Source organism: Haliaeetus leucocephalus, unplaced genomic scaffold (assembly GCF_000737465.1).
Source record: "Haliaeetus leucocephalus isolate CR32 unplaced genomic scaffold, Haliaeetus_leucocephalus-4.0 Scaffold722, whole genome shotgun sequence".
Taxonomy (NCBI): domain Eukaryota; kingdom Metazoa; phylum Chordata; class Aves; order Accipitriformes; family Accipitridae; genus Haliaeetus; species Haliaeetus leucocephalus.
Window position 1 is genome coordinate 5,641,527 of NW_010973158.1, and position 21,049 is coordinate 5,662,575.

At 39.1% G+C, this 21,049-nt stretch overlaps 1 protein-coding gene across 1 annotated transcript; it reads right to left on the bottom strand.

The window, feature by feature from the left end:
* Window positions 1-557: 557 nt before the first annotated feature.
* On the bottom strand, window positions 558-18,666 carry DDX4 (DEAD (Asp-Glu-Ala-Asp) box polypeptide 4; the record flags this gene model as incomplete). The annotated part of the gene is made up of 11 exons (XM_010580593.1): window positions 558-629; window positions 3,126-3,212; window positions 3,368-3,638; window positions 5,509-5,608; window positions 6,384-6,529; window positions 10,219-10,385; window positions 11,455-11,584; window positions 13,540-13,694; window positions 16,128-16,280; window positions 17,362-17,504; window positions 18,642-18,666. Coding segments are annotated over 11 exons (1,449 nt in total), but the record flags the coding sequence as incomplete, so codon positions are not given.
* Between the last annotated feature and the right edge of the window lie 2,383 nt (window positions 18,667-21,049).

The following is a 21,049-nucleotide window of genomic DNA, read 5'->3' on the forward strand; positions in this document are numbered from 1 at the left end:
GCAACCATCAATATGCACTCCTCAAGCTTTTATTAAGTAACTGTTTACAAGATATTTAACAGATCCTTAATCTCAAAAGTCATCGCATTAGATTCAAATTTTATAACTGACTTGTTACAAAAAGGAATGAACATTAAGTTTAGATTAGCCCTTTCATAAAGCTCTTTCCCAAACTAGGTCTTCACAATGCAAAATGATCAAAAAGCCATCTTCCCATGCAAAATTTTGGTAACAAAGTAGTAAGTTCAAGGGATCTACTACTTCCCACTTGCAAAACTCCCATTACAGCAGCATACTAGCTACCAAGCATCAAAGTTTTAACACTTAGTACCTGAAGTGTCTCCTAAGAAAATTGCTTTTGATACCCTGCATTAAGTGATAATCATCACTGGGTTCATCAGAACACATTACACATACATTACTGAAAACTTTAGCATATGATATGAGCTATTCTTTTAAACATTAAGCATTTCATAAGGTCAACAGTAAGGAGCATTAAGTGCAACAGTTCACTTAAAGCACAACAGAATAGAATTTAGTTTGGTACTAGAGTAGTTTTAATCCCATGACTCAAATGTCCTTGCAGAATATGACATCTTCACTCCTGGGTTCATGTTGCCTCCACAATTCTAGGAAACAGAACAGATACTAGTTTAGAATCATTAACACTTTCAATCCTTTAATGGTAAAAGTCATTACAAAGCAACTTCAGCATCCTGCATGCATGTTTCTCAACGTAATTTGAACATCATATTTTTTAAATAAATACAGAAACTGTTTCATCATTAGACTTCTTTACATAAGGTTTTTAGACCACAGTGTGAAATTAATGCACTTCAATCAACCTCAGATTTTATCAGGTGTGGGAATAATCCTTCCCAAAGTTCAAATCCCAGCTTCTTCTCTTACCCAACACAAACACTTCACACAACTTTGGGGAAAAACTTCCTTTTCCATTTCAACTTTAAGAATGACTGTCTACACTACTTTCCTAGCAAAAGCCTTTTCCTTTGGAAAAAGGATGAAGCCCAGTCATCTATAAGATTGTTCCAAAATAATCAGATAAGATCCTCCAACAGATTCCCCTTTCAAATTCATCATTTGATTATCAAATGGCTCTTTCATGCATTCCCTTTGAAAGGAAAGTGAATATTGTAAAAACACAAATAAGATGTTACCTTTCTTCCTCAAGAGAAAGGACATCAGGATCCTTACTGAACACTAGATGATACAAGCCTCTGTTTCAGTAATAGTAAAACAGCAAAAACCAGCTTTAATAGTGAATTTCAAAGAAAAAAAGAGGGCTGATTACAAATGTGCAGTTTCTGTCAGAATCACTGACATCAGAAGGTCTCATAAGACAAGAATTAGAACCTGATTATCTCCAACTCAAGAGCTGGTGCACTGCACATATGTGATTAAGAGGGCAATATTCCCAAGGCAAACAGACAAATTTCCCCTGAAACTATTCTATTCAAAAGTACATGGATTGAAAGTCACAATCGGATTTGGGAACTCAGAGGTCATTGTTGTGGTTTAGGCCCAGCTGGCAACTAAGTATCATGCAGCTGCTTGCTCACTCCTCCTCACCTTGGTGGGATAAGGAGGAGAATCAGAACAAAAAGGTAAAAACTCCTGGATTGAGATAAGGACAGTTTAACAGGACAACACAAGGAGAGAAGAAATAATAGCAACAATACTACTAATAAAAGAGTATATAAAGTGAGTGATGCACAACGCGATCGCTCACCACCAGGAACACAATGCTTAGCCTGTTCCTGAGCAGCAATCCCTCCTCCCCGCCTCTTGGCCAGCTCCCCCAGTTATATACTGGGCATGACATCATATGGTATCAAATATCCCCTTGGCTAGTTTGGTCAGCTATCCTGGCTGTATCCCCTCCCAGCTTCTTGTGAAAATTAACTCTATCCTAGCCAAACCCAGGACAGTCGTAAAGGACACGAAGGACAGACTTGGACCTAGAAATGACAGATTTCATGAAATGCTGCGAGATGCTCCGCAACAGTTGGAAATGTGTATTTGGAAGCAATCTAGACTCAAAGGTTGATGAGATCCACCTTTGAAAGCAATCCACACAAATTAAAAAAGTGTCCTTGAACAGGAATATAGAAGAAAGATCCACTGAGGCTGCAAGCATGAGAAGAAAGCAAAAGTTTAAGTGTGTAACTGAGGTCCTATGAAGACACAAAGAAAAAGATTTAGATCCGATTAGGGAACTAGTCAGGCAGGTAAATATACCCAAAACACCCAATACTTCCAATAATTATGGTATGGAAAAAGATAATGTAAAGGAAGGTCTGACAGACGTTGTGCAAGCAGTGAGAGTATTTCTCTTTGTGGTCTCTAAGACAATATTAATGTTTGGAATGCAACTGAGATGTGATAAAGTTCTTACATGAGCAAGAGATCAAGGAAAGGCCTTTGATGAAGGCATTAAAATCCAAGTAGATAAAAGCAAGAAGTATCAAACATCAGCTAAAAAAAATAATAATGCCAAGTAGGAGTAGGTATAGAATTTAAATCCTAAACGAGTGACTGCAGAGTGATTTGAAAGCTATGCCACCTAGGCTGTCTCATTTACTCAATCTGTATTTTAACATCTGGTATCAGCAACACTACAAGACCAGAAGGCTCCTCCTCATCACAGACATTAAGAACAACTTTGACATGGAGCAGACTGGGGCATTTATCTAATTCTAATTAACTGAAGTTTTTAGTCAAATGAATTGACTGGGCAACTCATAACAAGCAGTGATATAACTAGTAACTATTTGCTCCTACCCTACATGTGCAGTATAGTAACTTCTGGAACTACAGCCTTTGCATGTTTCCACAAACCTTTTCTTCCACAGAGTAATTCCTGACACTACAGATCAAGACTAATGCAGCTAGTAAGGCCACACTGTAAGATTCCAAGTCAAGCAAGTTGTCCAAAATTAGTTTCAGAAATACTGAGCACTTTGAAGATGCATGGCTAAGATAAGGGATACAGTTACACTCAAAACAATTTCAGTGGCAGTACTCTGGAGATATACTGCTAAACACACTTCTATACTGAGAAAAAGTTCTAAAAGCCAGGACTTCGAGTTCATTTCCAGACTTACCTTTTGGGTATTAACTGATCTAAAGACTCTTTCTCCTTGAAAACCAAAAGCAGTTTCTTCCAACCAAACAGGAACTTCCTGCTGGGCCTGCATAATTAGAAAAGTGAATTTAGAGACTTTGACTCCTTTACCAATTCATATTAAGAGCTCTGTAACGGCACCAAAGAAATAATAGTTGCTCAGTACATTAAAGTGAAATCCTAAAGAACAGAAAAAGTTAAGCACTAAGATTGGAAACTTACATCTGAAAGCACTTTAACTAGAGATCGTGCAAGATGGCCATCTGAATTGTTATCAAAGAAGGAAACTGCTTTGCCTGTATTTCCACAACGACCAGTTCGTCCAATTCGGTGTACATATTCTTCAATGGTGGGAGGAAGATCAAAATTAATAACATGTTGGACATTTTCAATATCCAGACCTCTTGCTGCCACTGAAGTTGCCACAAGAACTGGAAATTTTCCAGAACGAAAATCCTGAAGAGCTACTTCTCTCTCTCTCTGTTCTCGATCTCTACAAAGATAGCAACAGTTAAATGGATATCTCAAAAAATCTGCGGTATTATTTAAGATACAAGTTAAAAGGTTGTAACTTACGGACGGTAGTTGTTCTCAGGGTGGGGGGAACCACCACCCATACACTACCATTTTAGGTTTTCTGAATTTTTAACTGATTAGCAGTAAGACACAACAACTGTTTTAACCTAATTCTCTACAGAAACTAATTTTTTTTTTAAAAGAACCAGAGATAGTTACGTATCGAACTCATTGCCTTCCTTAAGAAGATCCACTAACTGATTGTTTCTTCATGCCATAGTTAGAAGTGCTTTTTGTACTGCTCTGGAGCAGGGAAGCAGAATAGCAAAGATGAATTCTAGGTAGACTCCTGCACAAGCCATTTTTCAGATATACTAGAAATTATAGCCAGCCAACAGTATAGAACTTGCCTTTTGTTTATCATCACGAGAAGAAAACTAGATTTGCTCTGGGGTTTGCATTTTTAAAGAATAGTTACAGATTATCCAGTACTTAAATACAGTCGATCAGAGTTTAATTCATGTTCTTTGTTGTCCAAATGAAAGAATAAATTAGAAAGCTAAAAAACAGTGCTCAAAAACAGTGTAACATAGGATATTTAGTGAAGTTTGGTGTGACCACTATTCCAGGGAAGAGCAACTATTGTAACCCACTTCAGGTCGAAAAACTCACGTGAATCAGAAATCAGTAACATTCATGACAGTTTAGCAGCTTCCAAGGAACCAGTTACTCTCTTCGTTAAGTATACCTTAACTCACAGTGCAATAATTCTATAGAAATGTGTTAAGAACCTCCACACACACAAAACATGTTGTGGGGTAGCAATTCAGGTTAGCCAAGAACAGAAGGCCAGATCTTCTCAAAATGATGCTTCACACACCTGTAAAACTGATAGGGCACAGGATACACACAAACATCTTCTATCCGTGTACTAAGATAATTTTAACCCATCTACAACCCTGATACTCTAATGTCTGTCAGAACACTGCCTGAAACATCATTTTATTGGCAAGAATTCAAGTCCCTTCCTCCTATTACAAGATGAAAAATACTGCAAAACTACATTTTTGATCTGCTACAGTTCACTGGGAATCTTAAGACTCAGTTTGTTGTCCTACGTTTTGACATACAAACAAACACACAGAAATACATTCCAGCTCATTATGTGAAAGACAGTCCATCTTTTTAGATTGGTTTAGACCTGGAATTAGCAACTATTTCACCTTGTCCCTCAGCAATTTTTCAGGTGTGCAACACTAATGAGTAGACTACAAACACAAGTTAGAAGCATCTTCTCTTTAGGTTGATCTCCATACAAATGCTATGTCCATGAACGCATCAAGGAGGCAGAAGTGACAGCATCAGAAATCTGTATGGTACATGACTTAGCTCATCGCAAGGAAGTCTGTAAGACAGAGTGGAAGGTCCACAACTGCCACTTGAATTTACAAATATCATTTCACCACTAACACCAAAAGGTCTGGTTTTGGTCACACAAATGACGACAAAAACTACATATAAACAATAGCTGATTCTACTGACTTTATTACACACTACTACTTTTTTTTAGCAGTAGGCATAAGATTCTCCAGTTCATATAGAGCACCTGAAGTCCGGTCAACCAGAAAGATGTATACTCAGCAAATGCTGTGAGAACTGGTCTTCAGAAACACTACACTCTCAATTGGACAGAACTGCTGAGGATGACAGGGCTATCTGAAACAAAGCAAGCTAAGTCACACAGATATGGCCAAACATGAAATCTCAATAAAAGCCTCTCATAAGATATAGTATTAACTGACTTTCACTGAATACTATTACCTGACTTTCACTTTAAAAATACTTACCCATGGATGCTAGTGGCTGGTATTTTTTCTTGACAAAGAAAGGCTGCAATGTAGTCTGCTTTTTTCTTTTTGTCCACGAACACCATGGTTCGTTCATGACCTATGTTAAACAAGAGTTCAGATCCACTGCAGTTTGAAACCTGATGCATTTTCACTATTCACAGTTGCAGTTACTTATATAAACAACATCAGAACATGTTTTGAATGAAGTCTTCAAGGTTTGATTGTCATTTCTTGCCTGTGTTGAACTAATTAAATTCAATCCATCAATTTCTAGATCAACACAGAAACCTAGGTGAAGACAAGTGCATTTTTTTTTTCTCCTCAACAAAAGGAGGACACAAATATTGTTATCCATTATAAGCATGCACTCCCTTTCTACAGCATGTGGCTAAAAGTAGCACACCATTCTGAGCACTGCACAGCAAGGTACAAAGACCATTTTTTAATTCCAAACTCCCTTCCTGTTTTCAGCATTAAAACTTAAGATACATTCAGAGCAACAATGGAAAAATCCCAGCCATTAACAAAATATAGGCCCAAATGTTCACATAAGAAGTTTAACACAGCTGTAATCTGAAGATAATACCCCCAGATGCTAAAACATTGTAATTGACCATATAAAAAAACCTAATCATCTAGGAAGCTTGTTTGCTACTGCTCAGTAGAGATGAGACCTTGACTAACACCCATAACACAAATATGCCTAAAAACCTAGCAGTCCCTGAGGTCTGTGTCAAGCTTCTATCAGTAGTCTTGTAAAGTGTGTAACATGTAATAGAATGGAATCATGACCTGGTCTATATCAAGAGCACAGGTTTAAAAACAAGCAGTTTTGTCTTCCCTGGAAAACAATTAGCAATAAGGAAAGTTACCTATGCTTTGTAGAATTTCTACCAGTTTATCCCTCTTGGAATACTGAGGAACCTGAAGAATATTTTGCTGAACATCACTGCAAGCTCCACCCACGTGTCCAACAACAATAAACAAATAATCAGTTTTCAAAAATTCACCAGCCAGCCTTGAAAAGAAACAAAATTGAGCAACATGAAGTCTACCATGTAGCTGCGTTAAGATCAAGTAACCTTATGTTTAAGCAACCCTCACAACAAATACTTGTATCATTCCTCACAAGGCAGAGAATATAAGTAGTCATATGTGCATTTTTAAAAAAGCTGGAAGAGTCTGCATTGTTTTCTAGACAGCTGTACAAAAAAATCTGATCAATAATAACATGCACAGACTGATCACATCCCTGTAGCTTTTCATAATACAAACACTGCATTTTCTAGCCATCTCAGAAGGAGTTCCACATACACGCTTGTAGTAAAATGGGTTACTGAAATATGCTCACAGAACCATTCTCAGGGCACTATTTCATCACTAGCTGGAGAGACAGGAGAGAATTGTACACAGGCCGAATTCAAAACAGGCCTCCAAGAGACAAGACCATCCTTTTTGACCATTCAACAAAAGCACTGCTTAAAATCACAGTTTATTACATGACATTTACCATTTGCCACAGGCAAAAGTCAAGTTTTGTTCAGACAGCGTTCATCTTCAGTTATCCCTTATGTAGGTGATCTTACCTGAGAGATCAAACTCGCCAAATAGATAATTCCTTGAAATGCCCCATAATACTCAAGAGTTTTACTAAACTGTATTAACTTATCAATACACAAGAGTGCTTCATGTCCAGTGTATGCAAAAGCAGCTTCCTCCGCAGTAAGATTCAGATGGTAAACAAACCAACCTTTAACTGAAAACACGTAATCTCAAGTATTGGAACAAATTCCTAAAAAAGAAAAAAGTCTTAAAAATGTTAAAGGACTGCCTTAAGGACTTGAATCTCCCGCCTGACTTATAGGTGTAATTGCCACTGAAAAGGTATTTTTCATAGCAAGTAAACAAGTTACTAGGGATTTAAATGTGTTTGGTCTTAAGATCTGACTGGTTTAAGATGTCACAGAGAGACATAGTTCTAAATTGAAAGTAAAGGGCAAGTTTAAACTCTCTGAAAATAGAACAGTAAACAAAAAACAAAAAGGGAGAGAAGAAACTCAAGACCTTTTAATGGGAGATACAAAGCCCCAAATGCTAAGCTGAAGTTCTCCAGTCAGCTAGGAAACGCATGATTGTCTCAACTCACATGCACAGAAGAGCCTTGATGATCAGACCAAAGGTTTATGTGATAGCAGAGACCCAAATTCAGGTACAAACCCAAACTGTATGTTAAAACCACATCTGATTACATTCACTGAACAGAAGTGCAGGAGAGCCTGAACCCAGCAGGGTTCTGCCCTATACTACTGAAGTAGTATACTGTCCAAAGTTGTTTTAATAGCAAAGTATGGGAAAACATTAGCTTTCCTGACTCTAGAATCAGAAAGGCAGTAAATTCAAGAAGAAACTGACTCCAGACAAGAAGGGCTTTCACTCTCTAAAATGAAAACATCACCTTTAGGCATTCCAGTTTCAAAAGGTTACAAAAATGTTATTATGCACTTCCAAACTATGATCTAAGCACTCCGGTTTCTGAAGTCTTCTACCAGTACTTGTAAATCCTGCAAGACTGACAGTAGAAAGATAGATCTTGTTTTCTTTTTTTCCATTGAATGGAAGCAGACAGTAAACATCTTGCACAGTTGAAGAGATCTCCCCTCAGGTGCTGGTAGTTGAGTACTCTTTACTCATCCCTCAGTATGTAGCAAAAACACATAGCAAGAGCATTAGCAAAAACACTGATAAAGACAACAGGTCTGGAGATCAAGGGATCAAGATTCGTCTCTCAATCCCAAAACCTGAGCCAATCAGAGGACACTGCACAATCTTAAAGGGAGACACAGCTCCATCTTTTGACAGGATGCAGTGAGAAGTGAGACCACATTCCCACACAAACAGTAAACACATGGAATGAACACGAACCACACTTATGTACAGTGTCATTTGAACACTTGATTCCCAGCTGCAGAAACAAAGCCATTAATAGTTCACTACAAGATCTTCTTTCAATACGAAAAACTCTATGAAAAAAGTCTTGACTGAGGAACCAAAGCCACAACAGGCAACTTAAGACTGAGTCTAAAATTAATTCAATCCTACTCAAAGAAAAGCGATTCATCTCCTCAACAGCTGACAATATTAAATGATTAACAGGAGAAAGCAGCCCATTCCCCTCTTTCATTCAGGACAGTCAACTACCGAAGATGTTTTCTCCCTGCCTCAAAAAAGATCTTTCAGGCTTTTTGAATGCCAGAAAAGAGTTGTCAGGATTTGACTCACTGAAGTACCAACAGACTTCACTGCAATGCTCTGATCAGTTTACATGCTCTCAAACTGTAAAGTGCTTACTAGTGTTTTTCAGCGATACTGTCACAACAGTATCCCTACCACAAAAACCACCAAAATTATGTCAACTGCTCAAACTGAAGTTAGACTCCTCCAATTCGAGTACTCAGATGCCTGTCTCTTCAAAAGTGGAAATACTGAATAATTTCCATCCACCTACAGGGAATGGGGTGATTTGTTTGGGGCTCGGCAACCCCACTACCATATGTTGAAGACTGTTCTCAGAGTCTGGAAAGTGGAACATTAAGGGTAGTGAGTAGCAGAGCTGTAAGAGATATCCTAAACCCATTTGTGGAAGCTTTAAAACTACCAAAACCAAGTGTCCTGGTTTCAGCTGGGATAGAGTTAACTGTCTTCCTAGTAGCTCGTAAGGTGCTATGTTTTGAGTTCAGTATGAGAAGAATGTTGATAACACTGATGTTTTCAGCTGTTGCTAAGTAGAGTTTAGACTAAAGTCAAGGATTTTTCAGCTTCTCATCCCCAGCCAACAAGAAAGCTGGAGGGGCACAAGAAGTTGGCACAGGACACAGCCAGGGCAGCTCACACAAACTGGCCAACGGTGTATTCCATACCGTGTGACATCCCATCTAGTTTAGGAACTGGAGTGGGGGTAGGGAATCACCACTCGGGGACTAGCTGGGTGTCGTTCGGCAGGTGGTGAGTAATTGCACTGCACATCATTTGTACATTCCAATCCTTTTATTATTGCTGTTCTCATTTTATTAGTGTTATCATTATCATTATTAGTTTCTTCTTTTCTGTTCTACTAAACCGTGCTTATCTCAACCCACGAGTTTTGCTTCTTTTCCCGATTTTCTCCCCCACCCCACTGGGTGGGGGGGAGTGAGTGGGCAGCTGCGTGGTGCTTAGTTGCTGGCTGGGGTTAAACCACAACAGCAAGTAAATAAGAATTGTGTATCAGAAAGGCTGGTGAGTTGAGCAGTAATTGGGATGTCTGGTTATATTATGTCCTGGTGCCAAAGACACTGCTACTGTGCTGCTTTTTAAACAGCAAGACCACTGTTTTTGAGCTTGTACAGATCTGGTGGGGGAGGGACAAGAAACAAACAGAGGCAGTATGAGGACTTCTGCAGAAGTGGAATTTTAAAGGCTTCATACAAACTTTGTAAGTTACTTTAAGTGAGTCCCCACCTAAAATAAGCAGTTCATCTATGCAAGTTACTAGTTCTGTTACCTAAAAAAAGGGAAGTCTTCATCAAGGAATGTTAACATCATAGCTTTTCAGTATTTTCTAGCAAGATAATAAGCTTTTAAACATAAAGAGTGCTCGTAACAACTCTTCAGACATTTAGCTCTATACAAGTACATTTTCAGATATATTTCCATTTTTACTTTACTCACCTCTGAACTTCGTCAGGAAAAGTGGCACTAAACATTAGTGTTTGACGTTTGTCTTTTGGTGGCATGCTTGGGTAAGAAATCAGCTGCTTCATATCTAAGCCAAAACCCATATCAAGCATGCGGTCTGCTTCATCTAGCACCAAGTATTTCACATTACACAAACCAATCTGCAAAAATTTCAGGGAAAGAAAAACCATATTGGTTCACTGATAGTATACGCTTATAGAACATCCTAATTGCCAAAATCCACCTTTTACTTATTTTTTTCTAGTAGAAGTTAATTATTCACAAATAAAAGCCTATATGCATTATGTTTTATTTGTATCTCAACCTTTATTTAACTTTTTAATCTGCACTAATTCTAATAGTATGCATACACTGAAGTGATTCAGAAATTGGTTCAGCAATGTAAACCAAGATAGAGCCTATAGATCAACTAGTATTCAGCACATCTATTTTGAAACTATGTCTGAGTTTTAGAAAGGTTCTCTCATACAATCCTCACACACTCTCAACAAACTCCTTGTTCCAAAAAAATTTATGTCAGAAAGCATTATTAAGGACATTACAACTTCACTGTTGCTGACCAATACTGTCATTTTGACTAGAAGCCTGACAACTGCAGAAAGCCAATCTTCACTTTACCACCAAGTGTTTTTCCAAACTTCACTTGTCCAGTGCAACATCACTGAGCCACCATTATAATATGTAGCAATTTTGATTTGGACTTATAATGGCTGGAAAAATAAAAATTCAAACACAATATTACACCTGGAGGTTTTTTTACATTTTGAATAAAATCAATATTAAAACATTCAAAGAATTAATATTAGCATAGTTCCAGACAAATAAAAGCTATTGTAGCAAAACAAACAGGACATCAAGCGAAAATCTGCTATGGAATTTTCTATGAGAACTAAAAGAAGGTGTTCCATGTATTTAAACTATGAAGTTTAGTTGCCAAGAACACTGCAGACAGTTTGATTTAGATTGATATTTTCCAGTGGGCCCTGAAATGGACTGAAAAGATCTGGACTCACGCTACTCTTTCAAAAACCTCATGGTATTTAGATATTCGAAGAGAAGTTCACCTGTATTTTAAGTGCCTGTACGAAGGCAGCATACTGACTAGTTTTTATGGCTGTATCTTTGCTTCTAACGAATTTGAAGAACGAAAACCAGTATGTAAAAAGCTAAGAGTGCTTAGAGAATTCAGATTAAGTTTTAAGATCTTACCTTCTCTCTTCCAATGATGTCCAGAAGTCTTCCTGGAGTGGCACATAGTATATTACAGCCTTGCATTACCTGACGAATTGAATGGCCTGTTTGTGTACCTCCATAGATCACAACAGGCCTTATACAAGTTCTGTTATATAGAAAAAAATTGCATTAGTTATGTAAGTATGCAAACAGTATTGTTTCATAAAAATATGTAAAAAATCATCAGATCTACCATAAACCAGCTTAGAGTGGTTCAACTCCTTCACCATACAGCACAGCTTATAACCAAAAGCAGGACCCAAGACCAGAAACTCACTCACCATAAGCTCAAAGTTCCCATTCATACTCCATAATAGAGGCTGCACAGGTGGCTGGCTTAGAAAGAACACTTAATTTCACCTGCACTCTTCCCTCTCCCTCCAATTGAGAGTTACTGGCAGTAAGAGCCAAAATTGTGTTAGACATTGTCCCCTTTTATACAGCATACTTTGAAAAAGCAGAACCACCAAATATATGCCTTTAGAGCTTCAGAAGTAATTCTTCCACACCTTGAAAGGACAGTGCCAAAAATACAAAAAACCCACAGAGGTGCACCTTTGTAAAGCAACTAATCACACTGCCCATGCAGTGTGCCACTCAAGCATCAGACTGCAAACCCATTCAAACACTAAACTACTTAGAGCTCTTCCTACTAAGGTTTTGGTTAGACCTACATCAGATATTCTACTGTAGAAAACCACCTCTACAAGCAAGAACTACCTTATGCAGCTGAAGAGCAACCTTACAAGCTTGTAACTCCCTGCTAGGGCTTTTACATGCATGCAGTGAGTATTTTCACACTCGAATTCTAACTGTCTATTCTTGAATATACTAATTCAGCTTCATATGCAACAACAGTGAATCAGATAAACTCACTAAAAATTTAATTGGAACTTTTCAGAAAATTTTAGCCAAGAATAGAAACAGGTTGGACTCATAATGTTTCAACATTTATCCACTATCAATTAATACACCTATTTCACATTCTTGTGAACTAAACCAGAGGGCTTAAGAATATCATGAATCGGAACTGAGCAATAGGCACGCAATTCTTTAGAGGCAACAGATTCACCCCTTGATATTGTTTAACTGCCCCCCAAATGTAGGTTACCTTGCTTTCACTGCAGGGCAGCTGTAGCAGAAACTCTCTAAATTCAAAAGCTATTTTATGGTGAAATAATCTATATCTAGTTTAAAATAGCATAATTAATAGAACTAGCTACACAGAACAGTTTTAGGGATTAAGAAGCTATTCTTAGTAACATACTTAGTAAGTAGATACACAAACATGACAGTACTTCACAAAGGCCAAGACAGCCTTCAAGCATAAGTTTGCTTGAACGAGCAAAGGCAAGTCTAATTTAGTCCACTAGATTTTGCACTGACAATGTTCTCCATTCCACCTCCTGACACCAACGAGCAGTTCAGACAATAGATTTAATACTCTTCCTGTGCACTGGTGTAACCTATCATTTAGCAGCTGAAAGATCACTGGCAAACTAGTACAAGCGTACTCTCATGCAACATCCAAGGGCTCAATGACAAGTTCAGACCTTTTGTTCCATTTTGAAGAAGCAAAGCCAATCGAGTTTGCTTGAGCTGTGAAATTTCTGTCCATGACCAGAAACACTAGAAAGTATAGAGTTACTAGAAACCATCACTGAAAATTAACTAAAAAACCCTAACACATAGCTCTATTTTTGTCAAGACGAAAATAAGAGCAAGTATAAATTACATAAGGCAACCTAAATTTAAGTTACTTCATTTAAGAAATTTTATTTTTCTCATCAGTAAAGATGATGCGGCACAAGTTTAGTACTTATCTCCTCCTCAAGCTGGAGTAAGCCTCTTCCCCAACGCCCCTCCCCCCCCAACATCACAAAGATTAGGAGTTTAAATCCCCAGTCACATAGTAAGAAACCTGCTAGCCAGTATTACCATCTGAATTCAAGCGTTTGCATTCGATTTGCACAGAAAAATTTTTGAAAGTATTTATGAAAAAAATAAAGCAGTGCTGATTCAGACAAAGTAATAATACCAGGCAACAGTGCAAAAGCTTACCCATACACAAATTTCCTTGCTTCTAGGAAGATCTGATTTATCAGTTCTCTAGTTGGGGCGACAATAATACATTCCGGTTCTTGCTGCTCTTTAAAGCTACTGGCAGTTACACCATTTCTCATCATGTGGGCCACAATTGGTAGAAGAAAAGCTGCCTAAAAAGAAGCAGCAGTATTTAGTCTTAAATGCTGTTTAGTCTTAAAGCTTTCATAAGTCACACTAAAAGCTGCATATCAATCTTAAAGCTAGAATGATACACTACACTATCAACTTCAAGGAAATCAGACTGCAACAGGATTGACCTGAATGCACTACAGTACATTAAAGCTTATTTCCCCTTGTCTAAGAAGCATGAAAATATCCCTCTGGTCCTTAAGAGTCTAATAATGCAGGAACAGAGTTAAGCACTAGCTAACTTCTGGGTTCTTCAGGCAGTTCCACACAGTATGTACCCCAGGATCAAAACCCCTCCACAACATTTACTTACAAGCATTACATTATCATCAGTACATTTGTAAGGTAACCATGTATGACCACTCTCCAGACTACTACAATAGCAGATCAGTTTGCAACACTGCTGCACCAGCAACCTTACATCTCTGTAAGACTAGTTACCCCCAAAATAGAATCTGTACAGCAGTCCCAAAAGCATTCAGAATATTTCTAGAATAAGCTTTGGACATTTCCCCCTCTGCAAACAGAAGAGGTTTTTCAAAACAAATAACTTATAAGCTATGTAACAAAGCTAGAATTCCACACTACATTGAATGGCAAAAAGTCATACTTAATATCCAAATATTCTCATATGGAGCTGTCAGTGGTTATATTTGGGTACATTAGACAGTTTAACAAGCTGAGACAACTGTCAACTTAGTATCAACTCTTAACACTGTTCCATGATTAATACTGAATCGCCTAAAACTAAGTCTGATACTGTGGTGGGTTGACCCTGGCCGCACACCAGGTGCCCACCAAAGCCATTCTATCACTCCCCCTCCTCAGCTGGACCGGGGAGAGAAAATAGAACAAAGAGCTTGTGGGTCGAGACAAGGACAGGAGAGATCACTCACCAATTACCGTCACGGGCAAAACAGACTCAGCTTGGGGAAAATTAACTCAATTTATTACAAATCAACCAGAGTAGGGTAATGAGAAATAAAACCAAATCTCAAATCACCTTCCCTCCACCCCTCCCTTCTTCCCGGGCTCAAATTCGCTCCCAGATTCTCTACCTATCCCCCACAGTGGCACAGGGGGATGGGGAATGGGGTTTACGGTCGGTTCATCACACTTTATTTCTGCCACTTCATCCTCCTCAGGGGCAGGACTCATCACACTCTTCCCCTGCTCCAGCGTGGGGTCCCTCCCACAGGAGACAGTCCTCCATGAACTTCTCCAACGGGGGCCCTTCCCACGATCTGCAGTTCTTCATGAACTGCTCCAGCATGGGTCCCTTCCACGGGCTGCAGTCCCTCAGGCACAGACTGCTCCAGCGTGGGTCCCCCGCAGGGTCACAAGTCCTGCCAGCAAACCTGCTCCAGCATGGGCTCCTCTCTCCATGGGGCCACAGGTCCTGCCAGGAGCCTGCTCCAGCATGGGCTTCCCACGGGGTCACAGCCTCCTTCGGGCACCCACCTGCTCCTGCGTGGGGTCCTCCACGGCCTGCAGGTGGATATCTGCTCCACCGTGGACCTCCCTGGGCTGCAAGGGGACAGCCTGCCTCACCATGATCTTCACCACAGGCTGCAGGGGAATGTCTGCTCTGGCACCTGGAGCATCTCCTTCCCCTCCTTCTTCACTGATCTTGGTGTCTGCAGGGTTGTTTCTCTTACATGCTGTCATTCCTCTCTCCAGCTGCTGTTTCTGTCTGTCCTGCAACTTTTTTTCCTTCTTAAAAATGTTATCACAGAGGCGTTACCACTATCGCTGATTGGCTCAGCCTTGGCCGGCAGTGGGTCCGTCTTAGAGCCGGCTGGTATTGGCTCTGTTGGACACAGGGGAAGCTTCCAGCAGCTTCTTACAGAAGTCACCACTGTAACCCCACCCGCTACCAAAACCTTGCCAGGCAAAGCGAATACAGATGCAGATCAGACTTGATCAAATAAGGACACCAGCACAACACTCTGTTACAATGTGGCATAAGCTTAAAAAAAAAAACCAACCACAAATCCAAAAAACAAGCACAAGAACACACAAAACAAAACACACATACCAACGCCAAAAAAGAAAAAAACCAACACAAAACCCACAGAACACAGAAAGAAACCCCTACTTTCAACTGGTGAGGTTTTTTTCTCATCAGCAGCTCTATTACTGCCTATACTTCTGAATCTGTATCTGTAGCCCTGAAGACTGGCCTGCTGTATCAAGACACCACTTCACTGAAATTAAAAAGAAATTCAGCCCAAAAATGTGACAACCCATTCATCATGTCCATCTGTGCTTAATAGTACACCTGCCATTGCACTGCAAGTCAAATCATTACACAAAAAGCTGTGAGGCATCTGGCACGTAGAAGACTGAGGCATCCACCTAAAAGTTCAAGGTCACACACTTCCAGTAGTATGACTACTACACAAAATGCTTACAGTTTTTCCTGATCCTGTCTGGGCACACGCCATTAAATCCCGTCCTGCCAGTATAATAGGAATGCTGTACTTCTGCACTGGAGTAAGTTTAGAGTATCCAGCTTTAGCAATGTTCATGTTTAAAGTCTGACAGAGGTTAGCTTCTTCAAAAGCCTGTAAAACAAAAAAAAATTATTATTTACAGTACACAACCACAGAAGTTAAAGTTTCTAAACTGAGATGCCTACCATAGGATACAGACAGCTAAACACTGAAAAGTATTAACTTTTGAGGGGGTCTCACCAGTCATCTAGACTGCCAAGGTTCCTACAGGTAAAAGCCCCAAAGGTTTTTTCCACCTGCTCATGCCATTCAAGTAAAGTTGTTTGTAGGACAGTGAAGGCCTTTGGCTGGTCTTACTAGCTTTGATACAAAACTTCTCAGAAGCCATAGATTTGGATTCAAGCAGGTAGGTAAACTCACATCATGGCATGCTATGAAAACAAACTAAAACTCTTCCATTTCATTTCATGTAGGAGATACACACTTAGTCTCTGTGATAAAACTAATAAGGGGAGCTAAAGCAACATCCCTATCCAGGAACAAAAACCATCATACATTATAAAATCAGTTTAACTTCAGTGGAAAACCTTTCAGAAGATGGATGGGGGGAAAAAAAACACTGCATCTCTCTTTCAACACAGGTGCTACTACACCCCCCCACCCCTCTTCCTCACTCTTCTCCCTAAAAAGAGCTTTGGTTTTTTTAAACACTAACCACCTGGTATGGAACAGAAGCAAAGTTATATTTAAACAATAAACAGCAGCCACAGAAAACAGGGCTAGAAATTACTTCAAAAACACCTCTCTGTCCAAATGAACTATTCCAACAGGTGTTCATTTACAATGTAAAGATCCCCAGTAACAGATTTCAAGATGACTCTACCAGCCTTCCCAGAAACTGCTGCCAAAGACCTCTTTCTTTCAAGTTCTAAACTGGTATTTTCTGAAATTTAAGGACTATACTTCCTGTCCATCCAGTATTACTTTCTCTGGGCAATTTCCGTAGTTTGTCAATGTCATTTTGAATTCGCATTTGTATCTTTCAAATGGGTAGCATCTCCTTCCAACAACTACTGTCTGCAAGATGCAAAACCTTTTATTAGTATTTTCATTAGCTGTGAATATTAGACTCGGGATACATCTTTACAGAATCATGCTCAACATAAACCCTGAGATTAATGAGTTCACTAACCAGAAATGGTGCTGGAGGGTCAAGTCCTGACACTTCGACAATGTTTTCATCATACTTGTCAAAATTAATTCCTGTCTGATAATGTGCAAAGATGGCTTGTTCATCATCAGGTGGAGGTGGTGGCACATAAGTCACCTTTGGACCTTAAGAACACAAGCACTCAAGTTCATGAACAATATAAAGAAAATTTAAACCAAAACTATTTTAAGTATGGAGCTACTGAAGTTCAGTGAGATGTCATTTAAACCTCTCTCCACTTTCCAGGAAGGCAAGAAATTTCATAAATGAATTCTACTAGAACTTAGTTTTATACTAGTAGACCTAAAACTTACGTACAAATAATGTCAGACTTTCATAAAGCATTCATGTCACATTTGCTTAAGGACCTTACTTTAAAGAGCTACTCACCAAAATTAAGTTAGGGTCTACTTTACCACCATGCAAAAACCAATTCTACCACAAAAACTCATTACACTATAAATTATCTTATTCAATAACAATGCATTTATTAATACACAAGGATAAAATTAATCTGTTCATGGCAGTAAATTTACAGTTCTGTATTCCTTAAGGTATTCTTCAAGCTGATAAACTCAGAGGTATAACAATTACTTGATGCTCACTAAAATGATAGCAGTAGAAACCATTTCACAGGGGCCTCAAATAAGGTAAGATCAGGAAAAAAAATTATTCATACAAAAGTCACGAGTTCACTATTTGTCTTTTTGCATTTCAAGAGTAAGAGAAAGACAAAACAAGGCTAAAGTCATTTGCAAAAAAAAACACTGCAGGTAAGTAAACATTCTAATAGATTGTCCCAACTGACACGTTCAATACATATCAGAAAGTCATTATTCATCATACATTTCAACTTCATCCCCTCCACATACAAATCATGAAATTCTATTTACTAACTTGCAGTAAAAGACATCAAGCCTGTTTTCCAGAAATAGCATCTCAGATGCTATAGCATCTGAAACTGAGAATCTACTGTGCCTTCATGGTTTGCTTTAATGACTATCATCACTTAAGATGCCTACACTATTGCCAATTAAGTTCTTTAATACTTGTGTCTCAGATAGATAAGCTTTATTATTATAAAAAGAAACAGCCAGCACAGAGGAATTCTACAGCACTCCATTCCAAAAAGTTAGTCTTTTAGGTGAGAACCACCACTGTGTTGCCCAGTAATTCAGAGATGAACAAAGCTTAAACAGACTGAGTTTAACAGTATTCGCTTGTCAGCTCATGTTAAATTAACAGTTTTGAGGTGGTTATGCGTTTACCTTTATCACTACCTTCTTTTTTACCCAATTACTTCCAGCAACTTTAAGTAAGAGAATGTTCCTTGAGTTAAAAGCAAATTAAAACTGGCGTGTTACTTGTGAAGAAGCTACTTACCTCTTTCAGAACGTATTTCTTCACTGCATTCCTTGTAAGCTGCTGTTAAGGAGAGCATTCCACAGTTAATTGCTCTTAGGAAAAAAAGCTCATTTGAGAGAAAATTTAAGTAAGAACCTTCATGAAAAATTCCTAGAGGCACTTAGAAGACTCAACAGTGGGTACTGATATGGTTGGTAGAATGAGTGTAAATACTTAGGTAAGCAATGAAAGCTTAGTTACAAAAAGCCAGAAGACAAAGGCCTTGTATTTGTGTTTTAAAGGGCAGAAAGAGAGCATGTCAGAACACTGAGCTTAGCAGGACCTTGCAGTAACAACATGAAGGAATTAAACCCAGCATCTTGCTGAGGGACTTCCAAAACAGATCTGGTCCTTACTTGACCTGTAATAAGTCCCTTATCATCAAATAAAATGCAATCATCCCAGATTATGAGATTGCCATCATGAGATGTCTAGATAAAGCAAGTTGTATTTAAAGACAACAAAGAGCAAGGATCCCTCCTAAATCCAGCATATGCTTTTGCAAAGGCAGATTATTTTCCATATTCACTTGAGATGAATCATGAGCAAGAAAAAGCATCTATAACAAGAAATTGAAATGCCACAGAAATATAAGTTTTATAACCTGTCTTGTTACCTCTTAAGTGAGGTTTTTCCCCTAAAACTGATAAACAAAATATTGTTACAAGAAATTCATACATGCTTACGGTTACAGCATATTGGTTTTAAGAACCATTCAACTTTTCCACAAAACCAGGATATGCTTGTTTTATGCTACATAACCTACTCCTAAAATAACTCTCAAGAGCCATAGCCATAAACTTCAGTGTCACCACAGTAATTTTTCAAGAGCTAGGAGAGAATTTAAATCAGAAAACTACCCTGTTATTTCAACAGCCATACATTTACAACATCCACTCCATGAAAGTTCTGACCTTGACATCCACATATTGTGTGTGTTGCTGTCATTATCACTTGAAAAACAAAGACATTTATTCTTAAGACATTATTCTTAAAACCACGTTTTACATATGTAAAAACTGTACTAAGACTGAGCTATTAACAGCAGCATTTCCAGGATCCATTTTAAGTCTTTACTCTAAAGAAACCAGAATGTCCTCGTTTCAGCTGGGATAGAGTTGTCTTCCTAGTAGCTGGTGCAGTGCTATGTTCTGAGTTCAGTATAAGTTGATTTGTCAACAGGAGGGCCAAGGAGTGATCAGCAAAACTCGCTCACCCTTTAATAGTCCCATATGGCCAGTGTGAAAGTCTAATGGGGAGTGGAGACTAACAGTAGATTATCGTAGCCTGAATGAAGTTATGCCACCGCTGAGTGCTGCCATTCCGGATATGCTAGAACTTCAATACGAGCTAGAGTCAAAGGCAGCCAAGTGGTATGCCACAACTGACATTGCTAATGCGTTTTTCTCAATCCCTCTGGCAGCAGAGTGCCATCCACAATTTGCTTTTACTTGGAGGGGCGTCCAGTACACTTGGAATTGGTTGCCCCAGGGGTGGAAACACAGCCCCACCATTTGCCATGGACTAATCCAGACTGCACTAGAAAAAGGTGAAGCTCCAGAACACCTGCAGTACATCAATGACATCATTGTATGGGGTAACACAGAAGAAGTCTTTGAGAAGGGGAAGAAAATAGTCAAAATCCTTCTGAGAGCTGGTTTTGCCATAAAAGAAAGTAAGGTCAAGGGACCTGCACAGGAGATCCAGTTTTTAGAAATAAAATGGCAAGATGGAAGTCATCAGATCCCAATGGACGTGATCAACAAAATAGCAGCTATGTCTCCACCGACTAATAAAAAGGAAACACAGGCCTTCTTAGGTGTCGTGGGTTTTTGGAGAATGCATATTCCAAATTACAGTCTGATTGTAAGCCCTCCCTATCAAGTAACACAGAAGAAGAATGATTTTAAATGAGGCCCTGAGCAACAACAAGCCTTTGAACAAATTAAAATGGGAGATTGTTCATGCAGTAGCCCTTGGACCAGTCCAGGCAGGACAAGATGTTAAAAATGTGCTCTATACTGCAGCCAGAGAGAATGGCCCTACCTGGAGCCTCTGGCAGAAAGCACCTGGGGAGAGGCCAGGCCAACCCCTGGGCTTTTGGAGTCGAGGATATCGAGGATCCAAGGCTTGCTATACTCCAACTGAAAAAGAGATATTGGCAGCATAGGAAGGAATTCAAGCTGCCTCAGAAGTGGTTGGTACTGAGACACAGCTCCTCTTAGCACCCTGACTGCAAGTGCTGGGCTGGATGTTCAAAGGGAGG